This window comes from Thalassophryne amazonica, chromosome 21 (genome assembly GCF_902500255.1).
Source record: "Thalassophryne amazonica chromosome 21, fThaAma1.1, whole genome shotgun sequence".
Taxonomy (NCBI): Eukaryota; Metazoa; Chordata; class Actinopteri; order Batrachoidiformes; family Batrachoididae; genus Thalassophryne; species Thalassophryne amazonica.
Window position 1 is genome coordinate 6258213 of NC_047123.1, and position 19252 is coordinate 6277464.

Here is a 19252-nt window from a genome sequence, read left to right on the forward strand (position 1 = left end):
TGTGTTATATTTTCACTTTGTACACTAAGAGTTGACAATATAGTTATTCTATCCGGATGAATTTTATTTATGAATCAAAACCATAAGTCAAACCTGCTTTCCTTTTCAAGACGTCTTCCTCACGGGTGGACTGCTGTATGCTGTCAAGGTAAATGGTGCTTCCCTACAGCAGTGGGCAGGGCGCACAAAGGCAGGAGGAGGAGGCCCCAGGGAAAACCCAGGACACACTGAAGGGATTATATTTACCAGCTAAGGTTCGACACACCTCTGAATACCCCAGGAAGAGTTAGAGGACTTGGCTGAGGGTAGGGAATCGTGGGTTGATCTGCTTGATCTACTGCCATGAGTCGGACCGGGATAAGAGGCAGACAATGAATGAATGAATCAAATTTAAATTTGTGCCCTTTATTGTTGATCTGAAAAATGACCCAATCCGTGACCAAAAATCTAAATCCAATCCAAATCGTGGGTTTTATCATGCATTGTATCCCTAATAGCCAATATTCAGGATCCCGGCACCCCATATTCCAGCAATACTGTATGCAAATTGTACATATTGGGGTAAAATGTTCAAACTATAATATTATAATAGAGCTTATATAATAATCCTTTCTAAACTCACACAGACTAGTGCATCTAATAGGAACAGTGGTCAACAAAGCACCAGCGAAATAACCAAATGGAAAAAATAACAACAGCAGGATGTACGCATGTATGAATCATCTGAAACATTATTAATAAAAGTTAAGTTACTGAATCAGTTTTTCCTATTTTCCCATTAGGAAGAATAACTGACCATGTTAACCACGCAACTGTGCCTGAACTTTTTCCTGTAGCTAGAAACATTAGCAAGAGCATACAGGAGTATGTGATTAATGGTTACAATACACACTGAATTCATTGCTGTTGATATCGCATGTAGGGCTTCAAAGTATCTACAGATCAATGATGAATTACCTGCATTAATAAATCACACCAAGGGAAGTGACTGTATCGCTCAGCAGTACACAAAAAACTGATGACGGACAGCAAAAACAGTATTTTTAAGTATATCATCAAAAAATAAATTCACTGATTAAAATAACCCTTACTGATCTTCCTGAAAGATTAACACTGGAGAAAAGTTAACTACCATCATGAGATGGAAAAGCCAATCAAACTATGCTAATGTTCTTACCAATCAACAAACCATTTTTAAAAAAGAAAAAATGAAGCAACATGCCAGAACTTTAGTGTGCTCTTCTACATTTGTGGAGGACGTGAATCAGGAAGTGTGATGGATCATAAAGACAAAGTAACAACAGCCATGAAGAGGATGAAGTGTGGAAAAGTGGTTGGTCCAGATGACATACCAGTGTAGGCATGGAGATGTCTAGGAGGCATAGCTGTGGAATTAATAAGCAGCTTGTTTAATAAAATCCTGGAAAGTGAGATGATGCTTGATGACTGGAAAAGAAATATACTGGTACTCATATTAATGAAAAAGGGTAATATGCACCCCTGAGCATTAAGTCAAAGTGCAAGAGATTGTGCTTGTCCTGGATCAAGACTAAGATCCAGGCATTCAAAAACATCCCGGACTTGGCCAACAGAAGTGTATCTACATGAAGCGAAAGTTTCGAAAGAGGTTATTTTATCTCGGGAGTGACATTCAGGTCACTGGTCCAATGGCCTTTGACATTGGGAAATGCCTGGGAAGAGTTTATGAAATCCTGAAGTCACTGGACGGAGGTGTTTGGCATCCAAGTCTTCTCACAATAAGACAGGAAGCACCGGGAACCATGAAGAGTATCACCAAAAAGTGACCTAAGGTGATGACTAGATGTCTTTGGTACCATGCCTTGTTGGAGGATCCTTGGGTACTACAGGAAAGAACGTGTCAAATGAACAGCTACTTAGGAAGACTCAGATGAAGTGTACTACTTGCACTGTGATGGAACAGTAGCTACAATATTATAGACATATAGCACAGATCCATGAGCATGATCCAGAACACAGATGCCTCAGTGCTGACTGCTGAGGACTTTGAGAAATGGAAAGGTTCAGCAGCAAGACCATATATCACCTGGCTGCTGCACACAGATGGCTACTTTTGGAGAGTCATGTGTTGAACAAGTTCTCTCCCTGGGTGGTTGCCAACCAGGACCCAGGGCAATTCCATAGTGCGGTGGATGCACCAGTGCGCTGCACCAACACATGGGCCCAGACCTGACCTGACAGTGTATAGAGCTGGAGTAATTACAGAGGTACAAAAGTGATCATCCACAGCATGAAATTATGGAAAGAGGGTTAGAAGCCAAGCTGAGAAAAGATCTTAGACTCTGTGAGCAGCAATATAGTTTTATGTCAAGAAAGAGCACTACAGATTCAATGTTTACTTTGAGAGTACTGATTGAGAATTACGGAGAAAGCAGTTTATAGACAGGTTGTGATCATGTCCAACAAAAGGAGTTGTGGTGTTGTATGATGAATCTGGGAGTGGCAGAGAAGTATGTGAGGGTGGTGCAGGACATATATATGAAGAACAATGTGATAGCGAAGGAATGATGGATGGGGTCAAGATTGAGGTGGGATTAGATCAAGGGATGGGTCTGAGCACTTTCTTGATCAATCAATCAATCAATCAATTTTTTTATATAGCGCCAAATCACAACAAACAGTTGCCCCAAGGCGCTTTATATTGTAAGGCAAGGCCATACAATAATTATGTAAAACCCCAACGGTCAAAACGACCCCCTGTGAGCAAGCACTTGGCTACAGTGGGAAGGAAAAACTCCCTTTTAACAGGAAGAAACCTCCAGCAGAACCAGGCTCAGGGAGGGGCAGTCTTCTGCTGGGACTGGTTGGGGCTGAGGGAGAGAACCAGGAAAAAGACATGCTGTGGAGGGGAGCAGAGATCGATCACTAATGATTAAATGCAGAGTGGTGCATACAGAGCAAAAAGAGAAAGAAACAGTGCATCATGGGAACCCCCCAGCAGTCTACGTCTATAGCAGCATAACTAAGGGATGGTTCAGGGTCACCTGATCCAGCCCTAACTATAAGCTTTAGCAAAAAGGAAAGTTTTAAGCCTAATCTTAAAAGTAGAGAGGGTGTCTGTCTCCCTGATCTGAATTGGGAGCTGGTTCCACAGGAGAGGAGCCTGAAAGCTGAAGGCTCTGCCTCCCATTCTACTCTTACAAACCCTAGGAACTACAAGTAAGCCTGCAGTCAGAGCGAAGCGCTCTATTGGGGTGATATGGTACTACGAGGTCCCTAAGATAAGATGGGACCTGATTATTCAAAACCTTATAAGTAAGAAGAAGAATTTTAAATTCTATTCTAGAATTAACAGGAAGCCAATGAAGAGAGGCCAATATGGGTGAGATATGCTCTCTCCTTCTAGTCCCCGTCAGTACTCTAGCTGCAGCATTTTGAATTAACTGAAGGCTTTTTAGGGAACTTTTAGGACAACCTGATAATAATGAATTACAATAGTCCAGCCTAGAGGAAATAAATGCATGAATTAGTTTTTCAGCATCACTCTGAGACAAGACCTTTCTGATTTTAGAGATATTGCGTAAATGCAAAAAAGCAGTCCTACATATTTGTTTAATATGCACTTTGAATGACATATCCTGATCAAAAATGACTCCAAGATTTCTCACAGTATTACTAGAGGTCAGGGTAATGCCATCCACAGTATGGATCTGGTTAGACACCATGTTTCTAAGATTTGTGGGGCCAAGTACAATAACTTCAGTTTTATCTGAGTTTAAAAGCAGGAAATTAGAGGTCATCCATGTCTTTATGTCTGTAAGACAATCCTGCAGTTTAGCTAATTGGTGTGTGTCCTCTGGCTTCATGGATAGATAAAGCTGGGTATCATCTGCGTAACAATGAAAATTTAAGCAATACCGTCTAATAATACTGCCTAAGGGAAGCATGTATAAAGTGAATAAAATTGGTCCTAGCACAGAACCTTGTGGAACTCCATAATTAACTTTAGTCTGTGAAGAAGATTCCCCATTTACATGAACAAATTGTAATCTATTAGACAAATATGATTCAAACCACCGCAGCGCAGTGCCTTTAATACCTATGGCATGCTCTAATCTCTGTAATAAAATTTTATGGTCAACAGTATCAAAAGCAGCACTGAGGTCTAACAGAACAAGCACAGAGATGAGTCCACTGTCCAAGGCCATAAGAAGATCATTTGTAACCTTCACTAATGCTGTTTCTGTACTATGATGAATTCTAAAACCTGACTGAAACTCTTCAAATAGACCATTCCTCTGCAGATGATCAGTTAGCTGTTTACAACTACCCTTTCAAGAATTTTTGAGAGAAAAGGAAGGTTGGAGATTGGCCTATAATTAGCTAAGATAGCTGGGTCAAGTGATGGCTTTTTAAGTAATGGTTTAATTACTGCCACCTTAAAAGCCTGTGGTACATAGCCAACTAACAAAGATAGATTGGTCATATTTAAGATCGAAGCATTAAATAATGGTAGGGCTTCCTTGAGCAGCCTGGTAGGAATGGGGTCTAATAAACATGTTGATGGTTTGGATGAAGTAACTAATGAAAATAACTCAGACAGAACAATCGGAGAGAAAGAGTCTAACCAAATACAGGCATCACTGAAAGCAGCCAAAGATAACGATCCGTCTTTGGGATGGTTATGAGTAATTTTTTCTCTAATAGTTAAAATTTTGTTAGCAAAGAAAGTCATGAAGTCATTACTAGTTAAAGTTAATGGAATACTCAGCTCAATAGAGCTCTGACTCTTTGTCAGCCTGGCTACAGTGCTGAAAAGAAACCTGGGGTTGTTCTTATTTTCTTCAATTATTGATGAGTAGAAAGATGTCCTAGCTTTACGGAGGGCTTTTTTTTTTATAGAGCAACAGACTCTTTTTCCAGGCTAAGTGAAGATCTTCTAAATTAGTGAGACGCCATTTCCTCTCCAACTTACGGGTTATCTGCTTTAAGCTACGAGTTTGTGAGTTATACCACGGAGTCAGGCACTTCTGATTTAAAGCTCTCTTTTTTAGAGGAGCTACAGCATCCAAAGTTGTCTTCAATGAGGATGTAAAACTATTGACGAGATACTCTATCTCACTTACAGAGTTTAGGTAGCTACTCTGCACTGTGTTGGTATATGGCATTAGAGAACGTAAAGAAGGAATCATATCCTTAAACCTAGTTACAGCGCTTTCTGAAAGACTTCTAGTGTAATGAAACTTATTCCCCACTGCTGGGTAGTCCATCAGAGTAAATGTAAATGTTATTAAGAAATGATCAGACAGAAGGGAGTTTTCAGGGAATACTGCTAAGTCTTCTATTTCCATACCATAAGTCAGAACAAGATCTAAGATATGATTAAAGTGGTGGGTGGACTCATTTACTTTTTGAGCAAAGCCAATAGAGTCTAATAATAGATTAAATGCAGTGTTGAGGCTGTCATTCTCAGCATCTGTGTGGATGTTAAAATCGCCCACTATAATTATCTTATCTGAGCTAAGCACTAAGTCAGACAAAAGGTCTGAAAATTCACAGAGAAACTCACAGTAACGACCAGGTGGACGATAGATAATAACAAATAAAACTGGTTTTTGGGACTTCCAATTTGGATGGACAAGACTAAGAGTCAAGCTTTCAAATGAATTAAAGCTCTGTCTGGGTTTTTGATTAATTAATAAGCTGGAATGGAAGATTGCTGCTAATCCTCCGCCCCGGCCCGTGCTACGAGCATTCTGACAGTTAGTGTGACTCGGGGGTGTTGACTCATTTAAACTAACATATTCATCCTGCTGTAACCAGGTTTCTGTAAGGCAGAATAAATCAATATGTTGATCAATTATTATATCATTTACCAACAGGGACTTAGAAGAGAGAGACCTAATGTTTAATAGACCACATTTAACTGTTTTAGTCTGTGGTGCAGTTGAAGGTGCTATATTATTTTTTCTTTTTGAATTTTTATGCTTAAATAGATTTTTGCTGGTTATTGGTAGTCTGGGAGCAGGCACCGTCTCTACGGGGATGGGGTAATGAGGGGATGGCAGAGGGAGAGAAGCTGCAGAGAGGTGTGTAAGACTACAACTCTGCTTCCTGGTCCCAACCCTGGATAGTCAACCTTTTTGTTGTGATCAACAAAAAGGTTGAGTGATGAGAACAAACAGTCTCCATGGACTATGATGGTTGCAGATGACACTGTGACCTGTAGTGAGAGTAGGGAGCAGACTGATCAGCCTTGAGAGGTGGAGATATGCTCTGGCGAGAAGGGGAATGACAGTGAGTGGAAGCACAGAGTATATATTTATCAATGAGTGGGAACAGTAAAGGTGATAAAGGTGGATGTGTTTAAATACCTGAGGTGAACTATTACAAGAAATAGAGGGTGTGATGGAGAGGTACAGATACAATGATCACAGGTAGGACAGTTCGAAGACAAGGTGAGATTGAGATGGTTTGGGCATGGAATGCAGGGTATATGATGGAAGCTGCCATGCAGGACATGAAGAGGAAGGCCAAAGGTGACATCTGTGGATGGAGTGAAGGAAGACATGCAGGTCATTTGTCTGGTAAGATGAAGATGTGGTGAACAGGGTGAGACGGAAACAGACAATCTGCTGTAACAAAGCCCAACAGGAGCTGCTGAAGGAAGCAGCAACAGAAAGCTGGTTCATAATTTTAAACTTGTACTCGTTAAAATCACACATACTACTATATAAAGAAAGCAACTTATCAATCATTTATATTTTCATTATTACTATTAATATTTACACATTTAAGGGATTTGTTAAAGTATATGAAGTGATTGTAATTGCACTAAATGTGTTTTTTTTTCCTTTGATTTCTCATTTGGAAGATGAACATGTCCCTTATGGAGAGATCTGAAAATTAGTTTATAACAAATTCAGTCAGCTACATTAAGTATTTGGACAGTGATATGATTTTCTTGTGTGCACCCCAAAAATAGAGTAGAAATCCTTCTCTGATCCTTTGACTGTTTATGCAACAAAGAAAATATGCATTATCCAGTTTCCCTAGTCACAGGCACAGAAGCCTAGAACTCCTTCATAGTTGTCAGGGTGTCTTAGTGGCTTCCCTCACTAGTCTACTGCTTGCACAAACACTCCATTTTTGAGAACTGTTAAATCTGCAGAGATTTACCACACCGTACCATGCTGTTTGTATTTCTTAATGAATGATGGAAATGAAGTCAAAGACATATTTAACGACTTGGAAATGTTTATGTATCCATCCCGATTTGTCTAAAGAAAACTGGCTGTAACAGTGAGAATTTGTACTAACAATAATTCTTCAAGTGCACACGCTGCATTAACCCACAGGGCTGTTGACAAGTGATGCTTTTCTGCAGAATGCTTTTACAAAGTTCAACTCAGTGAGTTTGACCTTTGACCTTTTGACCTGAAAAGTAAAAGGCTGCTTGGGGTTAACATGCCGAACACACACACACACACACACACACACACACACACACACACATTTGGTGACATTTGGTGACATGGTGGCATGTACAGCTGACAATGTTGCGTGCCTGACTAACTGACTGACTGACTGACTGACTGGATCCCCTCACAGTTTGTGGCACCCCCTGGCAGAGCTGTGGGAAAAAACTGTTCTAATTCCTGAAGGGACAATGGGATGTTTGCATTTTGACTGTTTCATTTCAAGTCCACTGTGGCTGTGTACAGAAGGAAAAAAATAAAACACCAGCTGACCAAATACTTATGGACCAAAGCTGGCCTTGAGTTCTTGGCAAAAAACTGAAACCATTGACCAGTTTGACGTGTAGTTACTCAGGTCCTGTTTGCAGATTTATAGTGTTCGAATTCCCAAAATTGAGACTCCTGTGCCTGCGAGCCGCCACAATCAATCAACGTCCTGTCAGCTGAATTATGTCCACTGGTGCTGTTGTCAACAACAGAGGTCCATTTGTTCAGACTTTGCCAGAACCACTGAAATAGAGTCCTGCACCTGCAACTCTTACAGCAAAAACACATTTTAACTCATCTCACTGTAGGAAGAGCAGAATGAACGTGTGCACGGTTTGATGTCGTGCATGAGGCACTCACCCCTTCACTGTTCTGTCCAGTGTTAGCCAGCATCTCCTGCAGGGCTCGCACAGACAGGGACTGCTCCAGGACAAAGTTACAGATGCACAGGTCTGGAGGAACATACTGCAGGACGGACAGAATCACAACAGACAGGGGAAGAAAAAAAAAAAAAAGAGGTCAGCAAGGTTCAGCTCTCATAGCAACAAAAACTACATCCCCCAAAAGATCTGGGTTTACTTTCAAGTCCCCCACTCTGTCCTCTTATGTAACCTGTAAACAACACAACAAACTGGTGCTTCTCTTATCAGGGTACATATAAGCCTCCCCAACGTCATGAAGATTCAGGGTATCATGAACATTTTGGGGAACTGCAAAAAACAAAAACAAAAAACCCCAAACACCACGTAAAGTTCATATTATTGCCTTATCTCTTATTTGTAGACCAGTGGCGGCGCCAAGGGGATGGGGGGGCTTAAGCCAACCCAATAATGAGCCAAGCCCCCCTGAGCCCCCCCAATAATTCTGCCCATAATGTGAATAGCGACTGACATATTTGTGGATCTCAACTGCAGTTTTGCACTGAGAATGTCTCAATATTGCGTAACTGAGCAAAGTAATGAATGTGTGTGTTCGGTGATCTGGTGTCCACCAATGCTGAATCACCATTCACAAACAGAATTTTCAGTTTTGCAAATAAACATTTATTTATAAAAACCCACACACAAGTTACAAATCAGAAATTTGTGTTTGTGGCTCACAAAGTACGTGTACAAGTCAAAGGATATTTGTAAATCACCCCCTGTGCATTTGCAAGTATTAATGAGACAAATTTAACTCCATACTCCAAAAATTTAGGTTTCCTAAATATTTATTACGGCCACTCTTAAAACTTCACTTATCTTTATTTATACCTACGTGCAAGTTTACTGAACTTGCAATCATTCTAAGTGATGTGTGTGTGCATTGATACCACATTTCAGAGGAGCACGGGTGACTAAAACATATATCTTGGTATTTATAAGGCAATTTACTATATATTGTTCATTTTGATGACATTTTGTGGAGCTCCTCCAACTTTTACCCCCCCCCCCCAGCTCCCCCAACAAAAATTTTCTGGCACCGCCACTGTTGTAGACAGGCTGTGACTTTGAATTTAAGTGATTTTTCTCAAAGTAAAATTGTCGATTTGCTGACCCGTGCTCAGATTCAACTAAGATCAAAGCTTAAGTTATGTTGTTCACAATGAACCAGAAACAGGTGTCATCGCATCTGTTCAATACCCTTCAGTTGGAGCCTCAACCAATCAGTGAGGCTGCATACGCTTTGTGTCAAAAAGCCTAATCCAACACCCTCAGAGCAGTGAAAGAAAACTGCAAACATGTTGGCCAAAAAGCTGAAAAATTAACTTTATTTTGGACAAACATAAGGCATTTTTCACCCCCAGGTTTTGAACACACACTGGTCATGTATGCTGCTCTGTCAGCCGTCTCACAGTTGTCCTGTGTTCAATCCTCATCTCCCTAAAGTATTCAAGCATCTTCTACCAGGTGTTGTGTAGACACCAAGTATCAAAGACATAGTCCCGCCCTGACATAGACGATTACATCTAGAGAACACAGGTGGTCTTGAACTGCAGACCGTATGTTTGGGCAGCAAGCGGTCCGACCAACACAAATTCAAATTCAAGCAAAAGTCCAGAAACACAAAGACCACCATGGAACACGATAAAGAGTTTATTTCTGTGCAATAACAAACGCAGCCAGTGTAACCGCGTGTACGTGATCAGTTATTCAAACAAATAGATTTATTAAGGACTTAAACAGTAATAACTGATTACTAAATAAATTGCAGCGACTGATCTGAGACAAGAGATTAACTGAAGCCATTCACTGAGGGAGACGCTCATCAATAATTCAGATAACCAGCTCAGGAGCAATGTAGAGGACTGCTGTTCTCTTAAAGAGCAGATTCCAGGAACTACAGTGCTGTTTATAGAATAAAACAGGTGTAAACACATTTTCGGAGCAGAGCTAGAAGTTTACGATACTCATCAGCGAAAACCGATGGAAGCAACTAGGAATTTGTTGGATAGGAACAAATGGCTGCACTTATTATTTCACTGCACATGAAGAGATGAGTTCAAGTGAGACTGTCCAACACCTTCAGAACAGACGTCCTTTCAAACAGACCATTTATGGCTTTAATGATGCATCTCGGGAAGAGGTAAGACCTGTCCCAGGATAGGGAAGTATGGGATGAGCTTCTTGGTCTGATACAACCATGATCTGGACAAGCGGTGGAAAATGCATGAATGATAAATCTTTGCCACACAAACGAGCAATATCTATGCTAATGCATGTACAAACCCTGTGCTGACTGCGCCCCCTAACGTTACAGTAACGTCACTATGCCACCAGCTAGGTGGGGCCAGAATAGATGACAAGTCTATTTTATGTAAATTCTGAACCACGCGACATGGCGACTGCCAACTGGAGCAAAAAGGCAACTGACATCAGCTGGTGGCTCACTTGAACAAGACAGCAGAAAATGCTGGGAAACAGCTTATTTCTGTATAAATCACTGGTGATCCAAAGCAAGGCGGCGGTGCTGCTCTAATTTATAAATCTGGGTTTAGTTTACAAGCATTTTAGGGTCAAAAATATAATTTGTTTGAACATTTGATTCTCCGCTCTGCCCATGACACTACGTATAGCCAAAGTCACAAGAATAAAAATCACCTGTGCTACTTTGTCACTGTATGCAGGCGCCCTGGCCCGTACTGCAGATAACATTCTGATTGTTTGCCAAAGAACACATCAACTGGCCTAAAGAGAAACAGAGGAATATTTTGTGGACTGATGAGAGTAAAATTGTTCATTTTGGGTCCAAGGGCCGCAGACAGTTTGTAAGACGACCCCCAAACTCTGAATTCAAGCCACAGTTCACAGTGAAGACAGTGAAGCATGGTGGTGCAAGCATCATGATATGGGCATGTTTCTCCTAATATGGTGTTGGGCCTATATATATCGCATACCAGGTATCATGGATCAGTCTGGATATGTCAAAATACTTGAGGTCATGTTGCCTTATGCTGAAGAGGACATGCCCTTGAAATGGGTGTTTCAACAAGACAATGACCCCAAGCACACTAGTAAATGAGCTAAATCTTGGTTCCAAACCAACAAAATTAATGCCTCACAGATGTGAAGAAATCATGAAAAACTGTGGTTATACAACTAAATACTAGTTTAGTGATCCACAGGATTGCTAAAAAAGCAGTTTGAACATAACAGTTTTGAGTTTGTAGCGTCAACAGCAGATGCTATTACAACCCCTGGCAAAAATTATGGAATCACCGGCCTCGGAGGATGTTCATTCAGTTGTTTAATTTTGTAGAAAAAAAGCAGATCACAGACATGACACAAAACTAAAGTCATTTCAAATGGCAACTTTCTGGCTTTAAGAAACACTAAGAAATCAGGAAAAAAAATTGTGGCAGTCAGTAACAGTTACTTTTTTAGACCAAGTAGCGGGAAAAAAAAATATGGAATCACTCAGTTCTGAGGAAAAAATTATGGAATCATGAAAAACAAAAGAACGCTCCAACACATCACTAGTATTTTGTTGCACCACCTCTGGCTTTTATAACAGCTTGCAGTCTCTGAGGCATGGACTTAATGAGTGACAAACAGTACTCTTCATCAATCTGGCTCCAACTTTCTCTGATTGCTGTTGCCAGATCAGCTTTCCAGGTTGGAGCCTTGTCATGGACCATTTTCTTCAACTTCCACCAAAGATTTTCAATTGGATTAAGATCCGGACTATTTGCAGGCCATGACATTGACCCTATGTGTCTTTTTGCAAGGAATGTTTTCACAGTTTTTGTTCTATGGCAAGACGCATTATCATCTTGAAAAATGATTTCATCATCCCCAAACATCCTTTCAATTGATGGGATAAGAAAAGTGTCCAAAATATCAACGTAAACTTGTGCATTTATTGATGATGTAATGACAGCCATCTCCCCAGTGCCTTTACCTGACATGCAGCCCCATATCAATCAATCACTGTGGAAATTTACATGTTCTCTTCAGGCAGTCATCTTTATAAATCTCATTGGAACGGCACCGAACAAAAGTTCCAGCATCATCACTTTGCCCAATGCAGATTTGAGATTCATCACTGAATATGACTTTCATCCAGTCATCCACAGTCCACGATTGCTTTTCCTTAGCCCATTGTAACCTTGTTTTTTTTCTGTTTAGGTGTTAATGATGTCTTTCCTTTAGCTTTTCTGTATGTAAATCCCATTTCCTTTAGGCGGTTTCTTACTCACAGACGTTGACTCCAGTTTCCTCCCACTCATTCCTCATTTGTTTTGTTGTGCATTTTCGATTTTTGAGACATATTGCTTTAAGTTTTCTGTCTTGACACTTTGATGTCTTCCTTGGTCTACCAGTATGTTTGCCTTTAACAACCTTCCCATGTTGTTTGTATTTGGTCCAGAGTTTAGACACAGCTGACTGTGAACAACCAACACCTTTTGCAACATTGCGTGATGATTTACCCTCTTTTAAGAGTTTGATAATCCTCTCCTTTGTTTCAACTGACATCTCTCGTGTTGGAGCCATGATTCATGTCAGTCCACTTGGTGCAACAGCTCTCCAAGGTGTGATCACTCCTTTTTAGATGCAGACTTACAAGCAGATCTGATATGAGGCATGTGTTAGTTTTGGGGATGAAAATTTACAGGGTGATTCCATAATTTATTCCTCAGAATTGAGTGAGTCCATATTTTTTTCCCTCTGCTTGGTCTAAAAAAGTAAGTTACTGACGGCCACAATTTTTTTTCCTGATTTCTTATAGTGTTTCTTAAAGCCAGAAAGCTGCCATTTGAAATGACTTTAGTTTTGTGTCATGTCTGTGATCTGCTTTTTTTTCTACAAAATTAAACATCTGAATGAACATCCTCCGAGGCCGGTGATTCCATAATTATTGCCAGGGGTGGTATTATTGTGAACACCCCCTATTCTACTTTTTTTTTTTTTTTTTACTAGTAGCCCAATTTCATAGCCTTAAGAGTGTGCATATCATGAATGCTTGGTCTTGTTGGATTTGTGAGAATCTAGTGAATCTACTGGTACCTTGTTTCCCATGTAACAATAAGAAATATACTCAAAACCTGGATTAATCTTTTTAGTCACACAGCACTACTATTATTCTGAACACTACTGTATGTTAAAACCACACCCCCCAAAACACAGTCACCTTGGTTCAATGATTACTTGCGTGACCTCTAGCATAAGGCAAGAGGTCTAGAACAAAAATGGCGCAGTTCAAAACTAGAAGTATTCCACCTCGTGTGGCGTGATGCTATCTTAGACTATAAGCATGCATTACTGGCTACAAAGTGGACCTATTCCTCTGATTTGATCAACAAAAACAAGCATAACTCAAAGTTCTTGTTCAACATGGTAGCAACACTTATTCATGGGCAACCACCTGTAGTTCGCTCTCCTTTTACAGCACAAGATTTCTTGTATTACTTCAAGAAGAAAACAGACGACATTAGGTTAAACATATCCCAGCATGCCTTAACCCAGCCACTACACCCTGCTATTGAGGTGGGTGCCATCACTGAGGTATTATGTAGATTTACATAATTTGATAGTATCTCACTGGGCGTGTTGACGAAACTCGTAACATCTGCTAAAAGCATAACCTGCTTATTTGACCTGATACCAACAAAACTGTTCAAGGACCTGTGGTCCACTCTTGGGCTGACTGTGCTGGAAATTATCAATAGGTCATTAACTTTGGGATCTGTTCCTAAAAGTTTCAAATCTGCAGTGATTAAACCATTACTTAATAAATCTAATCTTGACCCTAGTGTATTGAAAAACTATCGGCCAATATCAAATGATCATTTTGTTCTAAAATTCTGGAAACAGTGGTTTCAAAGCAGCTTGTGGACTATCTTACTGAAAATAATCTCTTTGAGCCACTGCAGTCTGCTTTTAGAAAATATCATTCCACAGAGACGGCTCTCACTAAAGTGGTGAATGATCTTCTGCTTGCAATGGATTCAGACACCACTACAGTTCTGGTGCTGTTAGATTTAGTGCTGCATTTGATACCATGGATCACCATATTCTACTCAGTAGGCTGGAGAATGTGTTTTGTATAACAACACTACTTCTAAACTTAGTGACAAAGATTCGTTAGCAGGCTTTTAATGAGCCTTTCATTGGATTCAGGTGTGTTGGAGCAGGGAGACATCTAAGAGTGTCAGGAAGGTAGATCTCGAGGACCGAACTTGGGCACCCCTGACTTAGAAGATTGCCTTGCATCAGTGAAAAGCTGGATGTCTAGCAACTTCCTACTTTTAAAGTCTGATCAGACTGAAATTATGGTTCTTGGTCCAGTGAGACACTGGCTCAAAATGTTGCTGCCAAACTCTTGACAGGAAGCAGAATGTTTGACCACATTACACCCATTTTGGAGTCTCTTCACTGGCTTTCTGTCCCAGTGAGATCAGATTTTAAGGTTCTGATACTAGCCTATAAAATTATTCACAGACTGGCACCTCCCTACTTAGCTGATCTACTTACACCCTACGTACCGGCCCAGGCTCTGCGTTCTCAGGGTGCAGGACTACTTTGTGTCCCTAGGGTGAATAAGAAGTCTGCGAGTCACAGAGCTTTCTTTTATCATACCCCTGTTCTGTGGAATGATCTCCCTGTTTCAATAAAACAGTCAGATTCTGTAGAGACTTTCAAGTCCAGATTTAAGAAGCACTTATTTTCCCTTTTGTATGGCTAGCATACTGGCATAGTATGTTACTATGCTTCCTGCCCTTTCAAAATTAATTTTATTAGTAAACGGAGCGGGCCGCTGCCTCAACTTTATTTAAAGTCTGGGTCTTTTAGTGAAGCTTAGGGCTAGTGGCTGGCAATCACCTTAGTATTTCTTCTGCTTTCCTGTTGCTTAATGATGATGAATGATTACGTTTTGTTTTTCTCTCTGTCCCGAGATGCGGCTGGATCAGATGATTTCTGTGGCGGATGCGAGACAGATCCAACGAATGGCTGGATAACCCCCCCCCCCGCCAACAGTGACTGGACGCCTGCATGGACTCATATTAATTGTTGTTGTGTTGTGTTCCGTATTGTAAACCTTTTTGGTAGAATGGTGTAAGCAGAGGGTCACCCCTTTGAGTCTGGTCTGCTTGAGGTTTCTTCCTCAAATCATCAGAGGGAGTTTTTCTTTACCACTGTCATGTGTGTGCTTGCTCTTGGGGTTGGTAAGTTTAGACCTTACTTGTGTGAAGCACCTTGAGGCAGCTTTGTTGTGATGTGACATTGACATTTGTTGTTTGAGTGACATGTTTAGCCGCATGTTCTCCCTGAATTGCTGGCTGTCTGAGTGGTGTCCAAAAAATGAGGTGGGCTTCATAGATAATTGGCAAAGCTTCTGGGGAAAACCTGGTCTTGTTAGGAGAGACGGCATCCATCCCACTTTGGATGGAGCAGCTCTCATTTCTAGAAATCTGGCCAATTTTCTTAAACCCTCCGAACCGTGACTATCCAGGGTTGGGACCAGGAAGCAGAGTTGTAGTCTTACACACCTCTCTGCAGCTTCTCTCCCCCTGCCATCCCCTCATTACCCCATCCCCGTAGAGACGGTGCCTGCTCCCAGACCACCAACAACCGGTAAGAATCTATTTAAGCATAAAAATTCAAAAAGAAAAAATAATACAGCACCTTCAACTGCACCACAGACTAAAACAGTTAAATGTGGTCTATTAAACATTAGAGCTCTCTCTTCTAAGTCCCTGTTAGTAAATGATATAATAATTGATCAACATATTGATTTATTCTGCCTTACAGAAACCTGGTTACAGCAGGATGAATATGTTAGTTTAAATGAGTCAACACCCCCAAGTCACACTAACTGCCAGAACGCTCGTAGCACGGGCCGAGGCGGAGGATTAGCAGCAATCTTCCACTCCAGCTTATTAATTAATCAAAAACCCAGACAGAGCTTTAATTCATTTGAAAGCTTGTCTCTTAGTCTTATCCATCCAAATTGGAAGTCCCAAAAATCAGTTTTATTTGTTATTATCTATCGTCCTCCTGGTCGTTACTGTGAGTTTCTCTGTGAATTTTCGGACCTTTTGTCCGACTTAGTGCTTATCTCAGATGAGATAATTATAGTGGGCGATTTTAACATCCACACAGATGCTGAGAATGACAGCCTCAACACTGCATTTAATCTATTGTTAGACTCGATTGGCTTTGCTCAAAATGTAAATGAGTCCACCCACCACTTTAATCATACCTTAGATCTTGTTCTGACTTATGGTATGGAAATTGAAGACTTAACAGTATTCCCTGAAAACCCCCTTCTGTCTGATCATTTCTTAATAACATTTACATTTACTCTGATGGACTACCCAGCAGTGGGGAATAAGTTTCATTACAGTAGAAGTCTTTCAGAAAGCGCTGTAACTAGGTTTAAGGATATGATTCCTTCTTTATGTTCTCCAATGCCATATACCAACACAGGGCAGAGTAGCTACCTAAACTCTGTGAGTGAGATAGATTATCTCGTCAATAGTTTTATATCCTCATTGAGGACAACTTTGGATGCTGTAGCTCCTCTGAAAAAGAGAGCCTTAAATCAGAAGTGCCTGACTCCGTGGTATAACTCACAAACTCGGAGCTTAAAGCAGATAACCCATAAGTTGGAGAGGAAATGGCGTCTCACTAATTTAGAAGATCTTCACTTAGCCTGGAAAAAGAGTCTGTTGCTCTATAAAAAAATCCCTCCGTAATGCTAGGACATCTTACTACTCATCACTAATTGAAGAAAATAAGAACAACCCCAGGTTTCTTTTCAGCACTGTAGCCAGGCTGACAAAGAGTAAGAGCTCTATTGAGCCGAGTATTCCTTTAACTTTAACTAGTAATGACTTCATGACTTTCTTTGCTAATAAAATTTTAACTATTAGACAAAAAATTACTCATAACCATCCCAAAGACATATCGTTCTCTTTGGCTGCTTTCAGTGATGCCGGTATTTGGTTAGACTCTTTCTCTCTGATTGTTCTGTCTGAGTTATTTTCATTAGTTACTTCCTCCAAACCATCAACATGTCTATTAGACCCCATTCCTACCAGGCTGCTCAAGGAAGCCCTACCATTAATTAATGCTTCAATCTTAAATATGATCAATCTGTCTTTATTAGTTGGCTATGTACCACAGGCTTTTAAGGTGGCAGTAATTAAACCATTACTTAAAAAGCCATCACTTGACCCAGCTATCTTAGCTAATTATAGGCCAATCTCCAACCTTCCTTTTCTCTCAAAAATTCTTGAAAGGGTAGTTGTAAAACAGCTAACTGATCATCTGCAGAGGAATGGTCTATTTGAAGAGTTTCAGTCAGGGTTTAGAATTCATCATAGTACAGAAACAGCATTAATGAAGGTTACAAATGATCTTCTTATGGCCTCAGACAGTGGACTCATCTCTGTGCTTGTTCTGTTAGACCTCAGTGCTGCTTTTGATACTGTTGACCATAAAATTTTATTACAGAGATTAGAGCATGCCATAGGTATTAAAGGCACTGCGCTGCGGTGGTTTGAATCATATTTATCTAATAGATTACAATTTGTTCTTGTAAATGGGGAATCTTCTTCACAGACTAAGGTTAATTATGGAGTTCCACAAGGTTCTGTGCTAGGACCAATTTTATTCACTTTATACATGCTTCCCTTAGGCAGTATTATTAGACAGCATTGCTTAAATTTTCATTGTTACGCAGATTATACTCAGCTTTATCTATCCATGAAGCCAGAGGACACACCAATTAGCTAAACTGCAGGATTGTCTTACAGACAAAGACATGGATGACCTCTAATTTCCTGCTTTTAAACTCAGATAAAACTGAAGTTATTGTACTTGGCCCCACAAATCTTAGAAACATGGTGTCTAACCAGATCCTTACTCTGGATGGCATTACCCTGACCTCTAGTAATACTGTGAGAAATCTTGGAGTCATTTTTGATCAGGATATGTCATTCAATGTGCATATTAAACAAATATGTTGGGAAAGTGTAAGTACACGGACCCAATAGGTCAAATAACACACTTTACTGTTGTGAATATGCACAACAAGGACAACAGATTACAATAAAGGATAAAGTCAAATTTACACAGGTGTCGTGTGGGCAGGCTCGAAGATAGGAGACGCCTCTCCAAAGTAGAACCGGAACCACACGGTTTCCTCCGCCACCAGACCCCGGGAATACTGGAGCCGCCAAGTCCCGAACTCCCAGGTGGCCACTGCCTCCGCGTGTCGGACCTGGTACTGCTGGCGAGGAATAAAGAACAGTTAAAGGAGGGCGCATTCGCACCCAGGAATCCGAACAGCAGGTAAGCTACCTCCACCTCTCGTTGGGAAGTTCTCTCAGAGAAATGCACAAAGTCACAAAGATCACTGTCAAACAGTTAGCTGAGTACGTTACCTTCTCGGTAGAAACGATATCTCGGCAAAGAGGTGGAGACGTCGTCCTGCTGATATACTCCTGCCGATCAGATGATTGGTAACAGCTGTTGCAGGTGATGCGTGACAGCTGTCACCCTGGCTGCTCCTGTGAGGCGGCTGCGCCCTCTGGTGCCTGGAGCCCGCACTCCAGACAGGGCGCCCTCTGGTGGTGGGCCAGCAGTACCTCCTCTTCTGGCGGCCTACACAACACAAATATGTAGGACTGCTTTTTTGCATTTGCGCAATATCTCTAAAATTAGAAAGGTCCTGTCTCAGAGTGATGCTGAAAAACTAATTCATGCATTTATTTCCTCTAGGCTGGACTATTGTAATTCATTATTATCAGGTTGTCCTAAAAGTTCCCTGAAAAGCCTTCAGTTAATTCAATTCAGGTTTCTTCCTGTTAAAAGGGAGTTTTTCCTTCCCACTGTCACCAAGTGCTTGCTCACAGGGGGTCGTTTTTCTGTAATTATTGTATGGCTTTGCCTTGCAATATAAGGCACCTTGGGACAACTGTTTGTTGTGATTTGGCGCTATATAAATGAAATTGATTTGATTTGATTTGGCACTATATAAATGAAAATAAATTGAAATTGAAAAGGTTCTTTAACTCCATCACATTCTGCTCATCACTCTGT

The 19252-nt window shown here is 40.7% G+C and overlaps 1 protein-coding gene across 1 annotated transcript in view; it reads right to left on the minus strand.

Annotated features, from left to right (window-relative positions):
• LOC117503546 (ryanodine receptor 3-like) overlaps positions 1–19252 on the minus strand; it is a 123710-nt gene that overhangs the window by 45085 nt on the left and 59373 nt on the right. The window contains 1 exon segment of the mRNA XM_034162805.1: positions 8085–8189. Coding sequence (XP_034018696.1) covers positions 8085–8189 — 105 coding nt within the window.